The following is an 18,601-nucleotide window of genomic DNA, read 5'->3' on the forward strand; positions in this document are numbered from 1 at the left end:
ATGCTCCGTCAGATTTAATCTGTTGAAATACATAATATTTAAAAACAGAAAGAATGAAAGCTCATGAATGAAGGGCAGTTTTTTTTCTTTAGTTGCAGCTGCTTCACTTCATTTCATTATATTAGTCACTAGTTAGTCTAAAGTTTATTAGTTTCCATGACACAAAACATTTGTTTATTTCAGATAAACTGGTTTATTCATCTTGGGCTCTGGCTACAAAGGAAAGCCAATGGCAAAAATCTTAATCTCAAAAAGCTCTCTTGGTCATTGTGTATGCAATTTAAGTTTGGCCCAAACTTCAGCCAGTTTCCTGTAGAAGAGGGCAATGGTTATTATAGCAAAAATTCTGATGTCGTAGGTAAATAAGTGCATAATATAAGTGCAATTAATGAACAGAAAAGTGTGAAAGTGGTGTTTAAAACTGTGCCACTATGTGGGTAGCTGACATTCAGAATATGATGTACCCCAAGGGTGGTAAACCAATAACAATATTATGTACAATACAATATGAGTTTTTATGCTAACTTTTTTTTGAGAAAATTCATGACATGCACCAGAAAAAGTGGTGACTTCTGGGTAAATTGGCATAAAATGACTCGAAGAGGTGCATCAGACCTAGAAAATGTAATGTCTGCTGTATAAAGACAAGGCAAAGCTACACTGGCCACTGTATTGGAAGACAGATGTCTCTAAAGCCATTTTAACCTGCGGGTAAACTCCTTAGCTACTGAGTTTACCAGCAGTCTGCCTTTCACACATGCACAACACAGCGGGGGGGGTTTCTCTGCACGGATGTGTACAAAACAGCAAAAGATTCCACTGCTCTACCCAGGCAAGAAGTGGAGCAGCAGGGAGCAACGGGGAGAGGCAGGAAGCAACATATTAACTCCGCTGTGGAGATCACATGATTTATCTTTACAACACACAGACGCTGTCGTCGGCCCTAATCACCACAAACTCACTAGACATTTTTGTCGGTGTCTCCTACATGTGTGACACCACTTTTTCACTGGGAGTATTTGTTTTCTTTTGTTTTTTCATTTTTGCATCTGTCGCGCTTTAGAAGCAAACCCCTGTTGTGTTCACACATTGAATTCTCCTGACTATTTGCAGACTTTCTACAAGAAGGCCAGGCGGAGAAAGTCAGCACAAACTGCAGAACCTCTCAATCAACCATATGCTATCACATATGCACCTCCACTGGAGAAAATATGGAGTATCTATAAAGTTCAGTTCATGTTTAAAGCAGCTTAGGAGTTAATAGTGATGATGCAGACTTCTGCAGATGTAACCAACACATCAACACTGCACAGTGTAACACTGCCTGACCTTGATCAATATTTAATTGATTTCAAAGTGACAGTTGGTGTGTCTTTACATGTACCTACTGTACGTGTTTGTGTGTGTGTGTGTGTGTGTGTGTGTGTGTGTGTGTGTGTGTGTGTGTGTGTGTGTGTGTGTGAGTGAGTGTGTGTGTATGAGAAGAAACAAGGGACAAAGGGGGACAAATACATTAATGGTTCGCCGGGGTCACAGAGACAAAGAGAGAGAGAGGAGGAAGTGAGACTGTTTATGTATGTCCATGATCAATGATCAATATGACCAATTAATCAATCAAACTTGGGAGCTCAATAGTTCTCCCAGCTCTGATTCTGCTGAGGAGACATCTTTACTACTCCTCTTCTCCTTCTGGTCTCCTGCTCTCCTCTCTGTCTCTCCTCCACTCCGCCGAATGAGACAGTGACAGATTGGTGAGGTAAAAGGCCATAGATCAGGGTGGTACTAACGTCATAGCCTGATAGATGGACTCCACTCCGTATCTCATGGCGAACTCATCCACTATCTCCTGAGACACGTCGTCAAAGTAGACCTTCCACGCCTCGTCCCCTTTCACCTGCGGGATCTTCACTACACCGCTGTTCTTCACCTCGGTCAGGTAGTGGAACAGGTTCTGTGAGTGGCACAAGAGATTAGGAGCAAAAGGTTACGGTAATGGAGAATGGCGTCATGTGAAAGGACCCATTAGGACCCATATCACAGCTGGAATCAAACTTTTTTTGCAGATCAGTAACTATGATCCTGTTTGTTTTGGTTAGTTTTACTTTTCTTTTGTTACTGTCCCCAAAGACGACTGTTGGAGTTAAGTTTTTCATGATGATGGTTACCTCATGTAAACAGGTGTACTGGCCGTGAGGAGGAACCACATTTTCCTCCCCCTTCATCTCCACACTGATCTTGAGTCTGATGGCACCAGACACAGCAGACTTGTCTGTCCTCTTATCTGTAACACAAACAAGCATTTTCAACATAACTGGAAATCAGTTGAAATGCAACATGCCACTTCTTCAGAGGGCAAGAGTTGGCTCTTGTCCTTAGTACCACAAAATAATAGATTACTGTGAAAATGTATATATTTATCACCTTTCAAACTCTAAAAGCTTTTTTCCAACTCATACATTAACACCTGTTTTCTTTCCCCTGGATTGAGCAGTTCAGTTACTATTACAATAGAAGTTATATTTGTATAGCACTGTTCTTAATAAGTGTTTTACAAATGGGTTAAAAACAACAACTAAACAAATACACTTTAATAGGAGACTAGATTTCTAGTCATGTCTCTGATCTTAATTTCAAAATGTTTTCAATGCATCAGATAGTAGAACAAGTGAAAGAAGTAAAACTCAAGCACATAAATAGTGACTCCACTAACTGAGAACAATGTAAAGGTCATTTAACAATACTACTGTCCACCTTAGTAAAAATGTGTCCTTGACCATATTCATGACATATGAAACACTTATGGTTCAAATACAAGTGACATTAATGAAACATGGTAATATGGTATGACATCATGTAGACAACAGCAATGACTGACTCACTGCACTTGCATTAGATTATCAGCAGCTGAAATGAGTTGGTTTTTTTGTGGAAATTGAATTTATTTACTTTAATTGAATATTAAAAAGCATGTACAGTAGATACACGCACAGTCACAAAAACATACAAATGCAGGGAGACACACTGCCAACAGGTCCTGGAGCTAATGACTTCACAGCTGTAGGGGTGCCTTCACAGCTGCGCCCCATATATAAATCATCTTCTCTGTTTCAAATGTGTGAACTTTTCCTCTACAGTCAGTTGGTCAAGAGTCAGACAAGTGAAACATAATAACGTGACAAAGCGACAGTGCTGCAAGTGCAAACGCAGAGATTGAAGAGGAGATGAAGAGGCTTAGAGAGGAGAGCAGCTGCAGGGGTGACACCCACACCAGCAATGGCCTGTTTAGATATTCATTTTGGACATTTAAAAAAGCACAGGGCAGCAGCAGTGGGCAGGGGTCACTATTAGCACAAATTGCTTCCTTTTAGCTAGAGAGGCAAACAATGACAGCAGCCGCCAGTCACTTCAACAGAAGTGGGAGCTCCCATTATGCTGCCAACCTCGTGCTGTGTAGTGAAACCAGTGACATATGAGAGTACAAGACTCAGCATCAACATCTACTGGTAAATATCCACAACTTTAAAATTCAACAACCCAGCTTTCAATGTTTTTGTTAAAAATCTTTAGTCAAGTATCTAAAACTGAGATTATTCTGCTAACAACACTGACATAATCAGGGTTCACTTCAGAGACAAACCTGCAGAGATTCACCACCATTATCACAGGCTCAAAAAATGATGATTGAAATAGTTAATAAACCAAACTTCATGTGTTAAGTTAGTAGAGTGGTCATTTAATAAATGGACAAAAAATAATAAGAACCTCAGGCTTGTGTTGCATGTGTTAAGACAATATTCAACATTGGAGAGGTTGCTTTTGCTAGATAGAAATTGTTTCTTTAATACCAAATATAAGTTTTTATAAAGGCTTACTTATGCTGCCCTTATGTCCAAAAATAAATATGAATGTTTCAAACGACATAACCATCACGTTGCACATACTTCTAGAGTATGAGTCAGAATCTAGAGTTTCTGACAACAAAATATAGAAGTTACATCATCAAGGCCTGTAGTTTCTTACCAACTCACAAAGTGTCTTCTCAAAAAGTTCTGCCATTGTTGAATCATCTGTCTTGTATCATACGGTCGTCTCCCTTAAACTACTGGATACACTGCCCCCTGATGATTTGCAGTGGTACTGCTCCATTTGAGCTGTTTCGTATGTAGCTTTCAGAAGTCGTGCACAAATACAAACGAAATGGACACGGAGTATGGAAGGAAGGCTCAGACTGTATATTTATCTAATGTCGAGCATAATTTAGCCTTATCAGTAGCGAATCAATCTAATGCTGTCATTATAGCCATGAGTATGACAGTAAATGTAACCATCACTATCTCTGACAATAAGAGAGGGGTCCTATTTCAAAGCATTTTTTTTTTTTTTAAATGAATCATCATTTTATCTGAAGATGTAATACGTTCCACTATCATTTCATCATTTCATCTCATCTGTAACAAAAGGCACCAAGCTAAAATGGGTAACATACCGAGATTGTACCACACATCCATCTCTCCACTGAGAGTGCGAACCTCGATGATGGTCTGGCCCAGGAAATCATCTGATTCGCGCTTAAAGTGCTGCTTCACCCGTGATTTGATGTCATCGTCTTCGTCCCACACACGCACCTTGATGCGGTCAGTGGCGTTGTGACATTCGCTGCAAGTCGAGAGATGATTATGCCAGGTGAAAACAATCACAATAACATGAACAACACAAACAGCAACAGCATATTCAGCGCCAGCTCATAGGAGTGGGGTATTCAGTGGAGCAGCAAATGCACAATTCAAGAATCTGAGACATATATTTTGCCCCTTTTCTAAGTAACATATGGAGAAAATATCTTGCCTGGATTCAAATGAGGGAATGTGTGTATTAGTGTGCTCACATGGATGGGTATGCATGAGTGGGTGTGCATATTTAGAATGGGATTGTGGAGAGGGGCTCTCTGGCTGGCAGGAAGAATTTCCTCAAGACATTGCATAACCTTTACCATGGACCTTTGTATTTATATTCTTTCCAAATGTATGCTTAGCTCATCAGGGAAGGGATTTCTTATTTGTGAAAGCCTTATATCTCTTTGGCCCTCCTTACATCAGTGCAGATGCGGGCGGCCATTTCACATGACACTGCTAAACAGAACAGAGGTGGCCACAGCACTTAGCTTTAGATGGGGTCAGACTGTTCAGCTCTGGAATTAAAACCAACAGATTACATTTTGTTCTAATGACATCTTGGGTGCAACAGCCAGAGAAAGAGTATCTGCAGTATTTTTTTTTAACTAATCCCTTTCCAGGGTTAGCACTGGCTGCTGCTGCACAAGTCCGAGGCTTTGCTCTCTGCCAAGCACATAGTAATGTATCGCTCTATTAATCTACATCCCTGTAGTAATGGGAAAAGTTTTATTATAGCCACTCTTGGAGTCTCATTACAGGTGTGGAGCCTAGTCTGTGGCTGCAATAGAACACAAACACAAACACACGAAAAATCTCAGTAGTTCACACGTCAGTATGGGTTTTCTAAAATGATTAACAAAAACTAATATCAATAACTACTGAAGCATACAGTCAGGATCTAAATTTTGAGAGTCAAATGTTACATACATTAAAAATAAATTGTATTTTTACTATTTTCCGTTAACATTTCTAAGTAAAACCAAATCTTGAAAATATGTACAGCTTATTCTATGGATATCAGCTAAAAATCTCAGTTCTTGCATGAATAAAAAAATGCCATTAAGCTGCTCTCTCTTTGGGTTAAGTCAACATGACGAGCCCTCACTGATCCTTTCCCCATTCACAGCAAGAGGATTACAGTTTAAAGAAAAGAAAGAAATGAATAAATAATGGAAGGGATCTTCTGGTGCCTTAGGGAACAAGACCTGGGTCAAATGTTCACATCATTTTAGTACTTTTTTTTGTGGTCCAAAAGAGCTGAAAATCTTAGAACCAATTTCTTCTCAAAGCTTTAACTATAAAGGTGCATATATTTCCATGTAGCACTCAAACTGTAGAAGAACAACCGCTCAATACTAAGTACTCATTTTTTTCTGCACTCAGGTCTGGGTTGAGCTTTACTTACATTTTCAATTTCTTTTTATTTTAGACATAGCATGTGTTGCACAGCATTCTCAAAGGCTAAATTTTATATTACTTTCTGCAAACATTCTACAAACCTGATTATAATCATTCATTGCAATCTATTTGTTGGATAACGTACGGTTTCACAAGTGTCCAACAGTGTTATTTGCAGCTGTTTGAGGACAAAATTTTATGCAGCGGGAGAACAAATAAACTAAATGGCAAAAACTATGCACGCCTTTACTGACCAAGAAGAATACCTAAAAAAGGGGGCCATTCAACACAATAGAGAAGTCATGAGGCATTAGAAGTGCCTCTAAAGCACTTAAGTACAGATGGATTTATTTTGTTGTAAAAATAACAGGGCTAAGACTCTTTTTCTTGATGGACGCCATAATAAAGCCGTGTTTAGCTGGATCTCCAAAATCTGCGGAGTGCAGCTGGTGAGTAACACACCGTAACAGTTGTTATTTCCCAGAGCCATAAAAAAAAGAATTGTCTGAATGTATCTACTAATGCTTTGAGATTCCATGGTAGACATCCTACTTAATCTTGGTGGGGACAATCTGGTTGTATAGAGGTCAAGTGAATAAAGAGCACTCACAAGTAGAACTTCTCATCCCACACTGGATTGAGGTTGCCAAAGATGGTCTTTGTCCTGCGCTTGGTCTTGCCCACCTGGACGGTGACGTAAGGGTCGCTGGAGCCAGTTTTATCCTTGGCCTGTAAGCCCTGTGCACTCATGACTGGAGACGAGACAGAGATGGAGAGAGAAGATGCATATGTAAAGGCAAAATACCGGACAATTTTTGTGTAAAAATTTGATTCAATACCTTTATATATGTCGTCCTTTTCTTAATCATAACACAGTGGCCCACATTTTAATTCACTGTTTGGAAGTCAAAAATAGGAAGTGCTGGGCTTGGTGGGTGAGGTTTTACATCCGTTTCTCAATCCCAGTGAACAACCTACCACTATATTTTCATTTTTATATTAGCATTTATAAGTTACTTGCCTGAACTTTGTCTATTTACTTTGACTGTGTGTGGGATCCTCACAGATTCTAATTTAAAATTCAAGGCCCAGTCACTGCCTACAACAACTTTGTCCTCATGCCAAACGCTGAGGCAACAAAGCAGCTCTTTGGTTCAATGACAACAGCAGTTATTCAGCAGTTATTCATCGTTTTTGTATCTGCTAAGTATATTTATCTATTTCTATATCCTGGCTAAAGGTAGCAATCCACCCCCATGTATGTGCCCACTACTTTAGCATGTTCCTGCTGAGCTAAGACTTGGATTCAAATGAATCGGTGATTCAGGACCTTACTTCCACACAAAGAGAGGGAAAGGTGCAGAGATGGAGAGACAGTAGTATTTCACAGCGCCACAAAAGGGAAAAAGGACACTAGAGCATCAAATATGCATAAGTGACAGTCTAAATAATTCAGGGTACATATATATCCCTCAGCTCGATGCTGACAGGAGTTGGTGGGCAGGATGTAGAGGTTTCAAGAGCCATGGCCCGCCTGCTCCAGGAGTACTGAAAATCAAATGGCTCCTTTTGTAAACGAGGGGCCTTAGACACTGACATATGAATAAAGGGGTCAGTGTGCTTCAAACTAAGTGCTTGTAGGATCACCAAGCTGTGACTGAAGCCCCCTCCCCCACATCTGACATTTTATTCAAACCCTCCACAACTGTCCATCTACCAATCTGGCCTACTTCCTGTAGTGATTGACTATGTTCATTCTTTACATACTTACAGTACATGCATCACATTTACTGTGGAAAAAGAAGTGGAAAACCACAAATCACTATGATGTAAGTTTTTGTGTAAGATATATTCCCCATTTGAGCAATAACTTATCCCTCTAATAACGGCTGTATTTTTACCCTGCTCTAAAGTACAGTTTAGTGTTCTTCCTTTATTAAATGTAACTGGATTTACGTTTTCGTTTCAAGCTATGTAACTAAGTCTTAGGTCATCACCTGAATGGTTTATCAAGCTTTTTGCTGTTAAATGAAAGAAAAGATGAATAACTTGCCAAGAGATTTTTTGCCCCAACTAAATTAGTTATGATTGTCTTGTTCAAATAAAGACGAGAGTAACAAGAGGTTATATATAAATATTGTAAGATGATAAAAAATGTACTGATGCACTATACTTCCTCAATGCATGTTTGATAGTGAGGTGATTGGTGCATTTACAAGTACAATAGCAGAATTAATGATTAGCAGACTTTAAAATAGCTGATTATAGAATGCATAGTCTGCAGGTTGTTATTTATTGCCAAGCCTTCACATTCACCAGATACACGATGTCTCATGGTCGCTGTCAGAGCTAATGCCAGTTGGTCTTTATCGAACAAGTGATAAATAAAAAACAAATCAAAAGCTTCAGTCTAAAATGGGCCGCTCAATAAACCCCTGTGAAATTGTCCAAGGCAAAGCTGGATCTTTCGCACCATCACGTCTCTGTCTCCCAGGTTTCCCTCTTTCTACTTTTTCTTCTCTTCTTCTCAATCCAATCCAATGATTGTTCTCTCGCTCTCTATTTCACTTCCTTTCTCTCCTTTTCTTTATCTCTTGGGTACACTGACAGTGCAAGAAGTGGCAGGCAATAAACCAGCAGGGCCTGGCACTGTTACCACAGAGATGGACTGGACTCCAGGTTTGAGGTTAGAGATTCAAGTTTCTGACCATTTTTGATTAGTCAGTTAACTACAGTCATTGCCATTAATTACTTAGACTGTGGCAGCCTGCCAAAGTCCGACTTATCCTGCCACTGTTTCATAATAACCCAGATTTCTTTTACACCTCTCACATGAGCATAAAAAGATCTGACTTAGTGTTTTTGCGCTGTTGCCGCTCTCTCTTTCTCTCTTTCACCGACAAACACATTGACCCATCTGTCATAGTTGGACTGGCCATTAGCAGTACCAAAAGTAATCCCAGTGCGTCAGTGGGTGGTAAAAACACCCATAAAGTTTTTATGGTGCTTGGGTGGCAGACAGAAGCCATCAGGTAGTTTCTGCTTTAGCTGTGCACATTCCCACAATGGACATTCAGTTCTCAGCAGGCAGAGCTCGGCTTTACACCTGCCCCCCCTCTGCACTTGCCCGTGTGCACATGAGGGCAATCTGTGTGTGTGTGGTGCAATCACAACACACCCTCATCGGCCTGCACACCCTTGCAGCTACCGCCACAGGCTGACTAATTACATTGTTCATATAAAAGGATCTACTTATTACTTGATGGAATTTACTGTGTATGTAAATTATGTAATTATGAGTCACCCACAGAAAAAAAACCAGGGAATACCTGATTGACTAAGATTGTGTCCCACATCCTGCTTCCCATGAGCCCACAGGTAAATGCCCAAATTGTTTACATCACTTAATGTGTAATATCAACTTCTACACAGTGTCTGTATAACAGATTAGCATGCTAGTGAGCTGTGAGACATTAACATCTCTGTTGGCTGCAGCAAGTTGTCTTCAACTATAATAAGACTCATCACAGCCTCTGTATTACAGACTCTGATGTGCTTTGTGTTTACTGTGCAACAGTCTAACATTTGTAAAGCATTATTGTAAACCCATATACACTCCCATTGCTCACCTTGTATCCTGTTTTCATTACAACTACTTCTCATGGACTGAGTTCCTATTTATATAATGTTTTATAAAAAAAATAACTAGGCTAGGTGGATGAGTAGACAGCAGATTAGCATAATAATTTGTGTTTTGAATTAAAAATGAATATGATGACCAATAAAGTCATTTATTACTGCCCTCACAACAGTGATTCAGCTGTAACCATCAAAGAATAAATCAACAAACTACTTTCAAAACCAACTAATCATTTTCTATTTCTAATTAAATGTGCATTGCTGTTTGAGGTTCCATGTCAGAGGTTAATGAGCACGAACTTGAGGTTAATAGCAAGTAAATACTAATTACAATAGCAGTGTTTATCATTTGAGATGAGCTTGACTTGTAATGACAGTTTTGCTTATTTGGTGTGAGAGGACTGAACAAAAGGTTAAAGGTCGTAATCCATAGGTCAAGGGTCACAGGAAGCAGTATTTAACTAATACTAGGTACAAAATATTTGTCACTGTTTGGCTGATGGATTAATGCAAGTGAAGCTTATAAAAACAATGTAATATCCTTCATATCACGCACACAAACATATATCTATAGATATATAGATATATATATACACACACTTAATTTAATCAAGCATTGCTCATTTTCTGTTCATGTAATTTTAATATTCTATATGAGCAATCCTATTTCACTGTATATTTATTCCATTGACATGTACATATTATTCTAACTTTAGCTGTTCCTTATGTTTATTTTAAATATTTTGTTATTCATTATACTATATTATTATGTTTTACAGATGCTTCTATTTTACTTTCCCCTTTGCTACTGTAACATGGCAAATCTGCCCATTGTTGAAGTAATAAAGAATCATCTTATCGAATCTCATATTGTATTATTGAATCTTATCTTGTATTATCGAATCTTATCTTGTATTATCGAATCTTATCTAATCTTGTATTATCCAATCTTATCCAATCTTGTATTATCTAGTCTTATCAGGTTAACCTGTGATGCTGATTTTGGCAGACCACTTGGAGGTCCCGTCAAGCACAGCCTGCTTAGCCGTCTTCAGGTGGCTGACAACGTCCTCTTTGGAGACGTGGAACATCTCCTGGATCACCTCGAACACTTCAGGGCGGTTCTTCTCCCTTATCTTCATGCGCTCCTTCATAGCCATGATGATATTGTGGGTCTTGTCTTCCGCCCCATGCTTGGAGCTCTTCTCCACAGCCCCTGAAACAAGCAAATGGTGATAGAGTGTCTATGCGCACTGGTCTGCATATTTAATACAGAGTAACTGAAAGTGGTGATGCATCGCATTGGCAGGGCATTGATTGTGTGATCCATCACATGTCTTACACTTTCATTATTTAAATAAAGATTATTCTATACAGTGTTAAAGCATCCAGCATAAAATCAAATCTAACGTGCATCAGTGTGACTTTACAAGCTGACTGTGTGTAACATGCATTAATTTTAGTATGTGTGCGTCTTTATTCATGTGAATGTCTCTACAAGACAGGCGTGAAGCTTAATTCTCTTTATCTGTGTCATGTATCTGCAGTGCCAAGTGTTCAGAAAATTATATAGATGTATGGCAGTTTGAACTGTTCTACTTGTGTGAAACTGATATAATAACACAGACTTTTATAAGAGCCAGGGTGTAGCTAATCCACTTAGGGTGTGTGAGAATTGCTGTGGGGGGGGACCATCCTGAAGCCTGCATGTCCATTGTTCCTAATATTGTACATGGTAACAGTGCTTGATTGAAAAAGCTGATTAGAGCCTGTAATGAATGCAAGTGACTGGACTGAGGGAAATAAACGCACCATGTCATTTGTAGCAATGAGTGTAGGGGAAGGGGGAGATGTATTACACACATCCCCATAACAACATCCATGTGTACTGCGGGCTGTACAGTATAGAGCTGGTATTTAATGATTCAGAAACATCAAGGGAAGAAAAAACTACAGTATATATATATAGATGAAGTTCCACACAAGCACTGTGCACTTTACATTTCCCAGACCAACCATATGGTTTTAGACTCAATCGAACTTGATGTATCAATTAATTATTCAAAAATAATCAATTGTAACAATCAAATTTACATCAAGCATGAGACAGAAATCGATGCTTGCTCTCTTACAGTCTTAGTCTCTGTGTGTCTCTCTCACTCACACTCACACACACAATGTTTTGAATTTTATCAGCCAGTGCCTCTTAGTGTTGATGAGCACATCAATCTATTTCCTTACTTTGTAAACAATCTGCATTGAGCAGGTCCTGGCACTTCTCGTGGCATTTAACGCCACACTCTGAGCAGCGCATGCCCTGACGGGCGATGCCCCACAACAGTCCCTCACACTCATGGCAGTAGGTGGGTGCAGTCGCCGTCCACACCTCAAAGTTATGGGGTGTTGTGGATGAAATTGGGTAGATCAGGGCCTGGAGAGTCTTCTTGAAGACATGTAGTTTCTGAAGAGAAAGAGAAGACAACGATGAAAAGGATGTAGGGATGAGGTAAACCATATAGGTGCAGCTAATGTTGTGAGACTTTCATGGCACGGTGAGATGGAGAAACGTTCAGTGCTGATCTCAACCTGATGAGGGACAACTATGGCCCTCGTAATAACACAAAGCTTGAGTCACAGTTTACACAAAAACAGCCTAAGATTGATCTGCAATCAGAGCAGCATGATATGTATGATGCATGTCTGCATTAATCTTAACAATTATGTAACTTGTCTACAAATTGCAGCTATCATTGATCAGTGCAGCAGCATTATTCAAGCTTCTCTCTTCTTTCTGGGGACAGATTTTATTATTCCCAGAGATAACACATAGGAGGCTATGTTGATCCATTCCTAACTACCTTATCGTCAACAGAGAGAGTAAATCAGACTTACATCTCATTAAGCTTAGATTAACAGCATCCTTAAAGGCACAGGCTTTATTCCCATTGAGTGGTTTACTGACAAAAACTCCTCCAGACCAAAATACTAAAGTCTACTAGGGGCCTGTCTCGACTGATTGCTGTGTAAGAGACGGCCTTTTCAAATTGAATTCTTTACTGCCACAGCCCTTCCATCCACAAGGACAGGAAAAAGGACCGGGAGTTGCCAATTCTTGGAGGCAGAATCAATGGATGCTGTAAATAAGGTTTTAAAAGTGAGCATTATCTAGATTGAGAGAGCGAGAGAGCAAGCGAGAAAGAAAGTGACAGAGAAAGAGAAGGAGATGTATGGCGGCTAAATAAATCTTCAAGAGGCACTTGCTCTCCTCTCCTCACCCCTTCTCCACTGCCCTTCCCCCGGTTGTCAGCTTCCAGTGTGTTGACAATGTGCTTTAACACCTGAACAGTAGCCCTGCACTTTACCGGTAAGACTTCAGTGCTGCCCACTCAGAAATGCAGAGACACACAAACACACACACTCTTGCAGAGATGATTAAAAGGCAGCAGATGACAGGACAACAGGGCTATCTAACATTGTAAGACTTTGCTGATGCAACTGAGAGGCAGCAGAACGCTGGAGGACCTTTAATAAAACACAGAGAGAGGCAGAGAGATTTCTCGTTTAATCTGAGGACGATGAGATGAAGCAGATGTCGAAGATTTAGCCACAACTACATTAGTGTCATGACTGGAAGCCTTCTACTCACCAAACCTAATACTTAACTGTCTAATTCTGACACAGCCTGCAGGAGATTAAGGGTGTAACTCATTTTCCATGTTGGAATTCTTTGACCAATATTTAAATGGTTATTTCATTGACACATCTATTTCTGTTCTATGAAACTTCCCACCTTCCTCCTCTCTCCCTCTCCATCTCCACATTCTCAGTCCTGACACCATATGTCACACAGCTCAGCAGATTTAGGGAGAGTGCAGCATGTGTGAGTCTCATGTGTTACACTGCGAGGTAACCCTGGTGATTTTGTGCAAGACACTGCTAGAAGTGATTGACAGCTGCAGTTTCCGCCTGAGACCAACATGACAGAGAAGAATGTAATCTCTCCTCCGCCTTTCCAGTTTCCCCACCTCCTGTCAGCTCCTTCACTGGCACTGACATCCTCCTCATCCTCAAAGTTTTTAAATAAACCAATAACCAATGTACATTTTCAGCAACAAATCCATATGTTTTGTCTTGTTTTTTTGTTAAACCACATGATGGAAGTATCACAATAAGACCATTTCCAGAAATCTTTTCTGTCTGGCAAATTAAAAAAATTACCCAAACTAGAATGGCACTCAGTAATAAATATTTCTTCATCTGCCCCCTGGTTTGGATCTGCACCAAAATCTAATGGTTTCTTACCACATCCTTTCACCAAGTTTCGTGGGAATCCATCTGGATTTTGACTGTCAGGGATGCAAACATAAACTCCATGGTGGATGTATTTTGATTTAAAGCACAGACAAGCCTTGTAAAACCAGTAAAATATTCTGCTGCTGAGAACCAGTCTGATATGTTACGTTACTTGTGTATCACATGGGGCTTGACAATATGGAAAAATTATAATTAAGAGGAACATTTTCAGTCAATATCAATAGCAGAGAATGACAAACACTTTAATATTTTATAAATCTGAAGTAGATCATCTATCCTCACTGTACTTACGTACTGCATAAGCGTTATATCGATATAAATTGAACTCTTAATATAATGCTATTGATACAAATTACATTGCAATAATAATTGATATTGTTTTATTGCCCAGCAGCAGCAATATTTCCAAACAGTCCTTGACCTGTTTCAGATCCTGGCTTTGTTCTTCCTCAGTACAAGTGAGACCCAGCTTCTGCCTCAGCAGGTAAATATGGCCCCAGTTGCTGTTTGCAGTCACAGTTAAAAGTCTGTGTTGCTCAGATCACATGCAGCTCTGAACACTGAGCGGACACGCAGGCCGTTAGTCTGCCCACACATAATGTTCCTTTCTGCTCTAAAAAACAGATACATGGGAAACATGACGCAGAAGGAGAGAGAGACATCATCAGGAGGTCTATAGGTCGGCAATGACAGAGCAAGTCATTTTAATCAAATGAAAATGTGGTAAGCTGAAAGAAGTAAAAACCAACAGGAGAGTGCTAATGGAAGCTAAGGTGAAGACAGAGACTGGACAAAAAGAGGAAACAAGAAGTAAGCAATCTAAATAGATTCAAACATCTCTCAAGGGACCAGAGGGCGGATTGTTCAACATGGCTGCCTGATCAGGGACATCAGGGCCAGGGGGTCATGGTGACAAGTCACTCTCTGCTCTGATCTTCTCTGATTCAATGCTCATCTCCTTCCTTTTTCTCACAGTCCTTTTCTTATTCCTTTCTGCTCTCCTCGCCTGGATCCTTCTCTACTCTTAAACCGCATATGTTCGTTCACAAGTGCTTTCGCAGTCCTCACAGGGAAGCACTCTCTTGGACTTAATGCAGCAGATAAAACTCTGACATCTGCTCGTCCTACTTAACAAGACTACACAATCTGCATTTGTTCTGAACTCAGCCCCCCTTAGCCAACAATTATCAAACTCTTCCCTCTTTGTTCCTAATCAGAACATCGGACATCTATCCCTAAAGTTCAAGCCTTACTGACCACTGTAGCCCAAGAATCTGCTCCCTTCATACACCAATCAACACAATGCTTCTATCACATCATTTCCCCCTCAACGCCAACATGAGCTGTTCATCCCTAAAGCTTCTTTAATCAAATCCAGCTATTAGTACGCAATCAAGACCCTCTCACTTTAGGGCAACTGTCCATGTGCACCATGAGCACCAAGTCAAGAGAAAGAGAAAGCCAAGTGATATGAAAATGTACACAAATAGGTGCACACAAATTCAGGGCCATGTCTCTTGTCTGTCATATTTGTGCATTGTTTACACAGAATTGTGTACAATTAAACTCAGTGTTACAAACAGGTGGATATGAATGAGTAGTCTTGCGATCAATTAAAGCAGAGCAAGGTTTGGAGGTCAACACTTAAGGAGGAGGAACAGTAATGGAAAACTGAACTCAACTAAGAGAGATAGAAGTATGAATCAAGTTTCTTGTGCTAGTTCCTTCTCAAAATATAACCAGACCCTCAGTCAGTGACTGTAGACTGTGTGTATGTATCTATGTGAACCGTGAGCTGGCTGAGTTCAGAGCAGCTCCTTTCTGAACACAGAGCTCTGCCAACAGCTTGGAAGCTGAAACCTGAAAGGTAAATGTATCCATCCATCATTCTCCTGTTTCGTTTGGCAAGAGTTCTAAAAGATTCTTCATGTCTAAGATATTTTGTTATTGATTTCTCAATTCTCTGGCTCAAGATCATCATTTATTAATATTTGTATTAAGCTAAAACTCCTTCATTCCCAAAACAACTTGTGAGACAATACTCCATCTCTGAATTCAGCCAAATGATCACAGTACCTCAGTAGAAACAATGACTAGACAGCTACAGAGACCATATTAATAAAGGGTTATTATAGACAGAGAGACAGGCAGACAGACAAATGCTGAAACTGTGTGTACATCTAAAGAAATAAGGCCACCAACTAATGCAGTCCATCTCATTTTCATTCCTGGCAACATGCTCCTGAGCCCCGAAGTACTATGGCCACAGAAAAACAAAGCTGCAATAAAAATCTGTCACAGCTCCAGCAACCTCTTCTCTGAACACCTCCCTAACATATAATGAGAACATTGGTCTTGCAGCCCATGTCCCTGAAGAACCCTCCATTATCCTGTAAGACTTGATAATAGCCAGTAGCTGATTTTCATACAAGCAATGCGAGGATGTTAGTACTCACCAGGTCCTCATTATTCAGGGTGGACCGGTTCACCAGAGCGAACGAGATGCCTGCCTTTCGAGCAGTGAGGGTCTGAGGGACAGAGAAGATGATGAAAAGGAATTAATTCACCGAGCATTTTTACTTTTCTGCGCTTTTCTGCAATTTTCATCGGAATGAATGTACACATATAGAACACACATCTCTGTGGAGTTAAATAGCTCGTGAACGGGTGATCAAAGTGCACAGAGAAAGTGAGCTTACCAAAGCCTGTGATTTCCAGGAGGCCGTGAACAGAGGATGAAAGAATAGAGACATTTAATTAGCCAAGGAGTGGGAGGGCGAAGGTAATGCACAAACAGCAGACGAATTTGTGGTATTTATTTTCCATACTGAGCGCATGGGTGTCTCAACTGCCATGCAGGACTGCTGGTTATGGCATAGAGCTCTAGATAGATTCAGCTATTCATCAAGAGAGGTTATACAGCCGTTGCATGATTCTTTATCCACTCATGCATTGGAGGTTGCTAAACTGCAGTCATGCTTGGCATTTATATTCACTTCTCTATTGGATGAAGCTTTGACCATATTTTCTGCTGTCTGCTCTGCACATTAGTTTGACACATACAGAAATACAAGACACACACACACACACACACACACACACACACACACACTCATTTATGGGTGAAGCCAGCTGTACTGCACAACACAGACTCACACTCACACACTGTGAAGAATAAAAAAACAAAAGACACACACACATCTGCCCAAACACCCAATAACTTACTGAAACATGTGTAGTACACACCCACACAAACACAAACAGGTAACACACAAGTACAGACGCACAGATACACAAAGGTAAATTAGCCGTTATAAAAAAATCCATTGAGTCTGGGTGACCAGAAATTGATCAACATGTATCCCATACTGAAGGAAGTTACGTAACAGAGGAATGCAGACATGGACAGCTGACAATATTGGATCAGTCTTTACCACGACCCTCTTGTCTGTACAGCCCAGCTATGGTAAAGATCCATGGAAGCCATGGAGAATGTAGGAGGAAACGTGACCTCTACATGAACTGTGAGTGTTGATGTAAGTTTATCAACATGCACCAGCACTGCTGAGGTTGCTGCGGGCAATACAATATGACCCTCTGTCCAGATATTATCTATTCAGCTACTATATAGCGTTCAGTGCCTTGTGAATTGATTTTCAGCTTCCTGTTTTAGTTTTTTTTGTTTTCACATCCCACCATAATATGGGGGAACCCTGCTGTCCGTTCCAATCAAACGCTGGTGCTGCCCTGTAGCAATCGCACAGCAAATGTGGGACATTGACAAAGGAGAGGCATGAAAGGGGACCAATTTGTTTGCTGACTAGTGACTTCATCCCAGGTGTAAAAGGCTTGCTCAGTGTCACTTTTACATGATTTAAAAGCCTCACACAGTTAAATCAGAAGTCAATGAAGTCTCTCGGATATATTTTTGGGTTGAGTTGTCAACATTTCAAGTTGCAAATTTTTCGACACCTGCCGAGCAACAAGAAAGAGAGAGAAAAATAGCCAAGCATCGGCGAGGGTGAAATCTGACAACTCACTGAAAAATATCACCCATAGCTGTTATGGGTCTATGTAGGGATGGCAAATATACACGCAAAATCCAAATAAATTGAAAATTAAAAACGACATCCCATACTTACCAAGACATTGTTGGTTATTAATTTCATGAGAGATATGGACAAATACAGCATCAACTCATGTTGTTCACTGTGGTATAAACATTCATCAGCATCTATGTGTATGACATCAAGCTGCATTATAAATTTGCTTAAACTGCTATTTGCATTATTTACAGTAAACTCTGAATCAACAGCTGAAGGTTTGCTTTTAAGAGACTTAAATTAGAGTGTGATTATATTTCTGTTGTTTTGGCTGAAACATACGAAAATGAGAAACAAACAAACACAAGACAGACAGACTCTGTGCAGAACATAATAGACAAACAGTTATATACAGACACAAATGCTAACTGGTCTCACAACAGCCTGTTTTCTATCAGAAAGACTCAACACGTTGTACAGTGCTCAAGCGGGCTGCACTGTAACAGGCCTCTCTGTGGAATATGTTACAACACA

At 40.1% G+C, this 18,601-nt stretch overlaps 1 protein-coding gene across 3 annotated transcripts in view; it reads right to left on the reverse strand.

Annotated features, from left to right (window-relative positions):
- LOC109624845 (protein unc-13 homolog C) overlaps positions 1-18,601 on the reverse strand; it is a 104,967-nt gene that overhangs the window by 64,469 nt on the left and 21,897 nt on the right. For 2 of the 3 annotated variants that reach the window (XM_069519882.1, XM_069519732.1), the window contains exons 6-12: positions 16,481-16,552; positions 11,952-12,171; positions 10,699-10,926; positions 6,682-6,823; positions 4,487-4,656; positions 2,166-2,281; positions 1,788-1,951 (exon numbers count right to left, since the gene is read on the reverse strand). In XM_069519882.1, coding sequence (XP_069375983.1) covers positions 1,788-1,951; positions 2,166-2,281; positions 4,487-4,656; positions 6,682-6,823; positions 10,699-10,926; positions 11,952-12,171; positions 16,481-16,552 — 1,112 coding nt within the window. The remainder of the gene's footprint in view (positions 1-1,787; positions 1,952-2,165; positions 2,282-4,486; positions 4,657-6,681; positions 6,824-10,698; positions 10,927-11,951; positions 12,172-16,480; positions 16,553-18,601) is intronic. The other variant, XM_069519816.1, reaches the window with a different exon arrangement.

This window comes from Paralichthys olivaceus, chromosome 1 (genome assembly GCF_024713975.1).
Source record: "Paralichthys olivaceus isolate ysfri-2021 chromosome 1, ASM2471397v2, whole genome shotgun sequence".
Lineage (NCBI taxonomy): Eukaryota > Metazoa > Chordata > Actinopteri > Pleuronectiformes > Paralichthyidae > Paralichthys > Paralichthys olivaceus.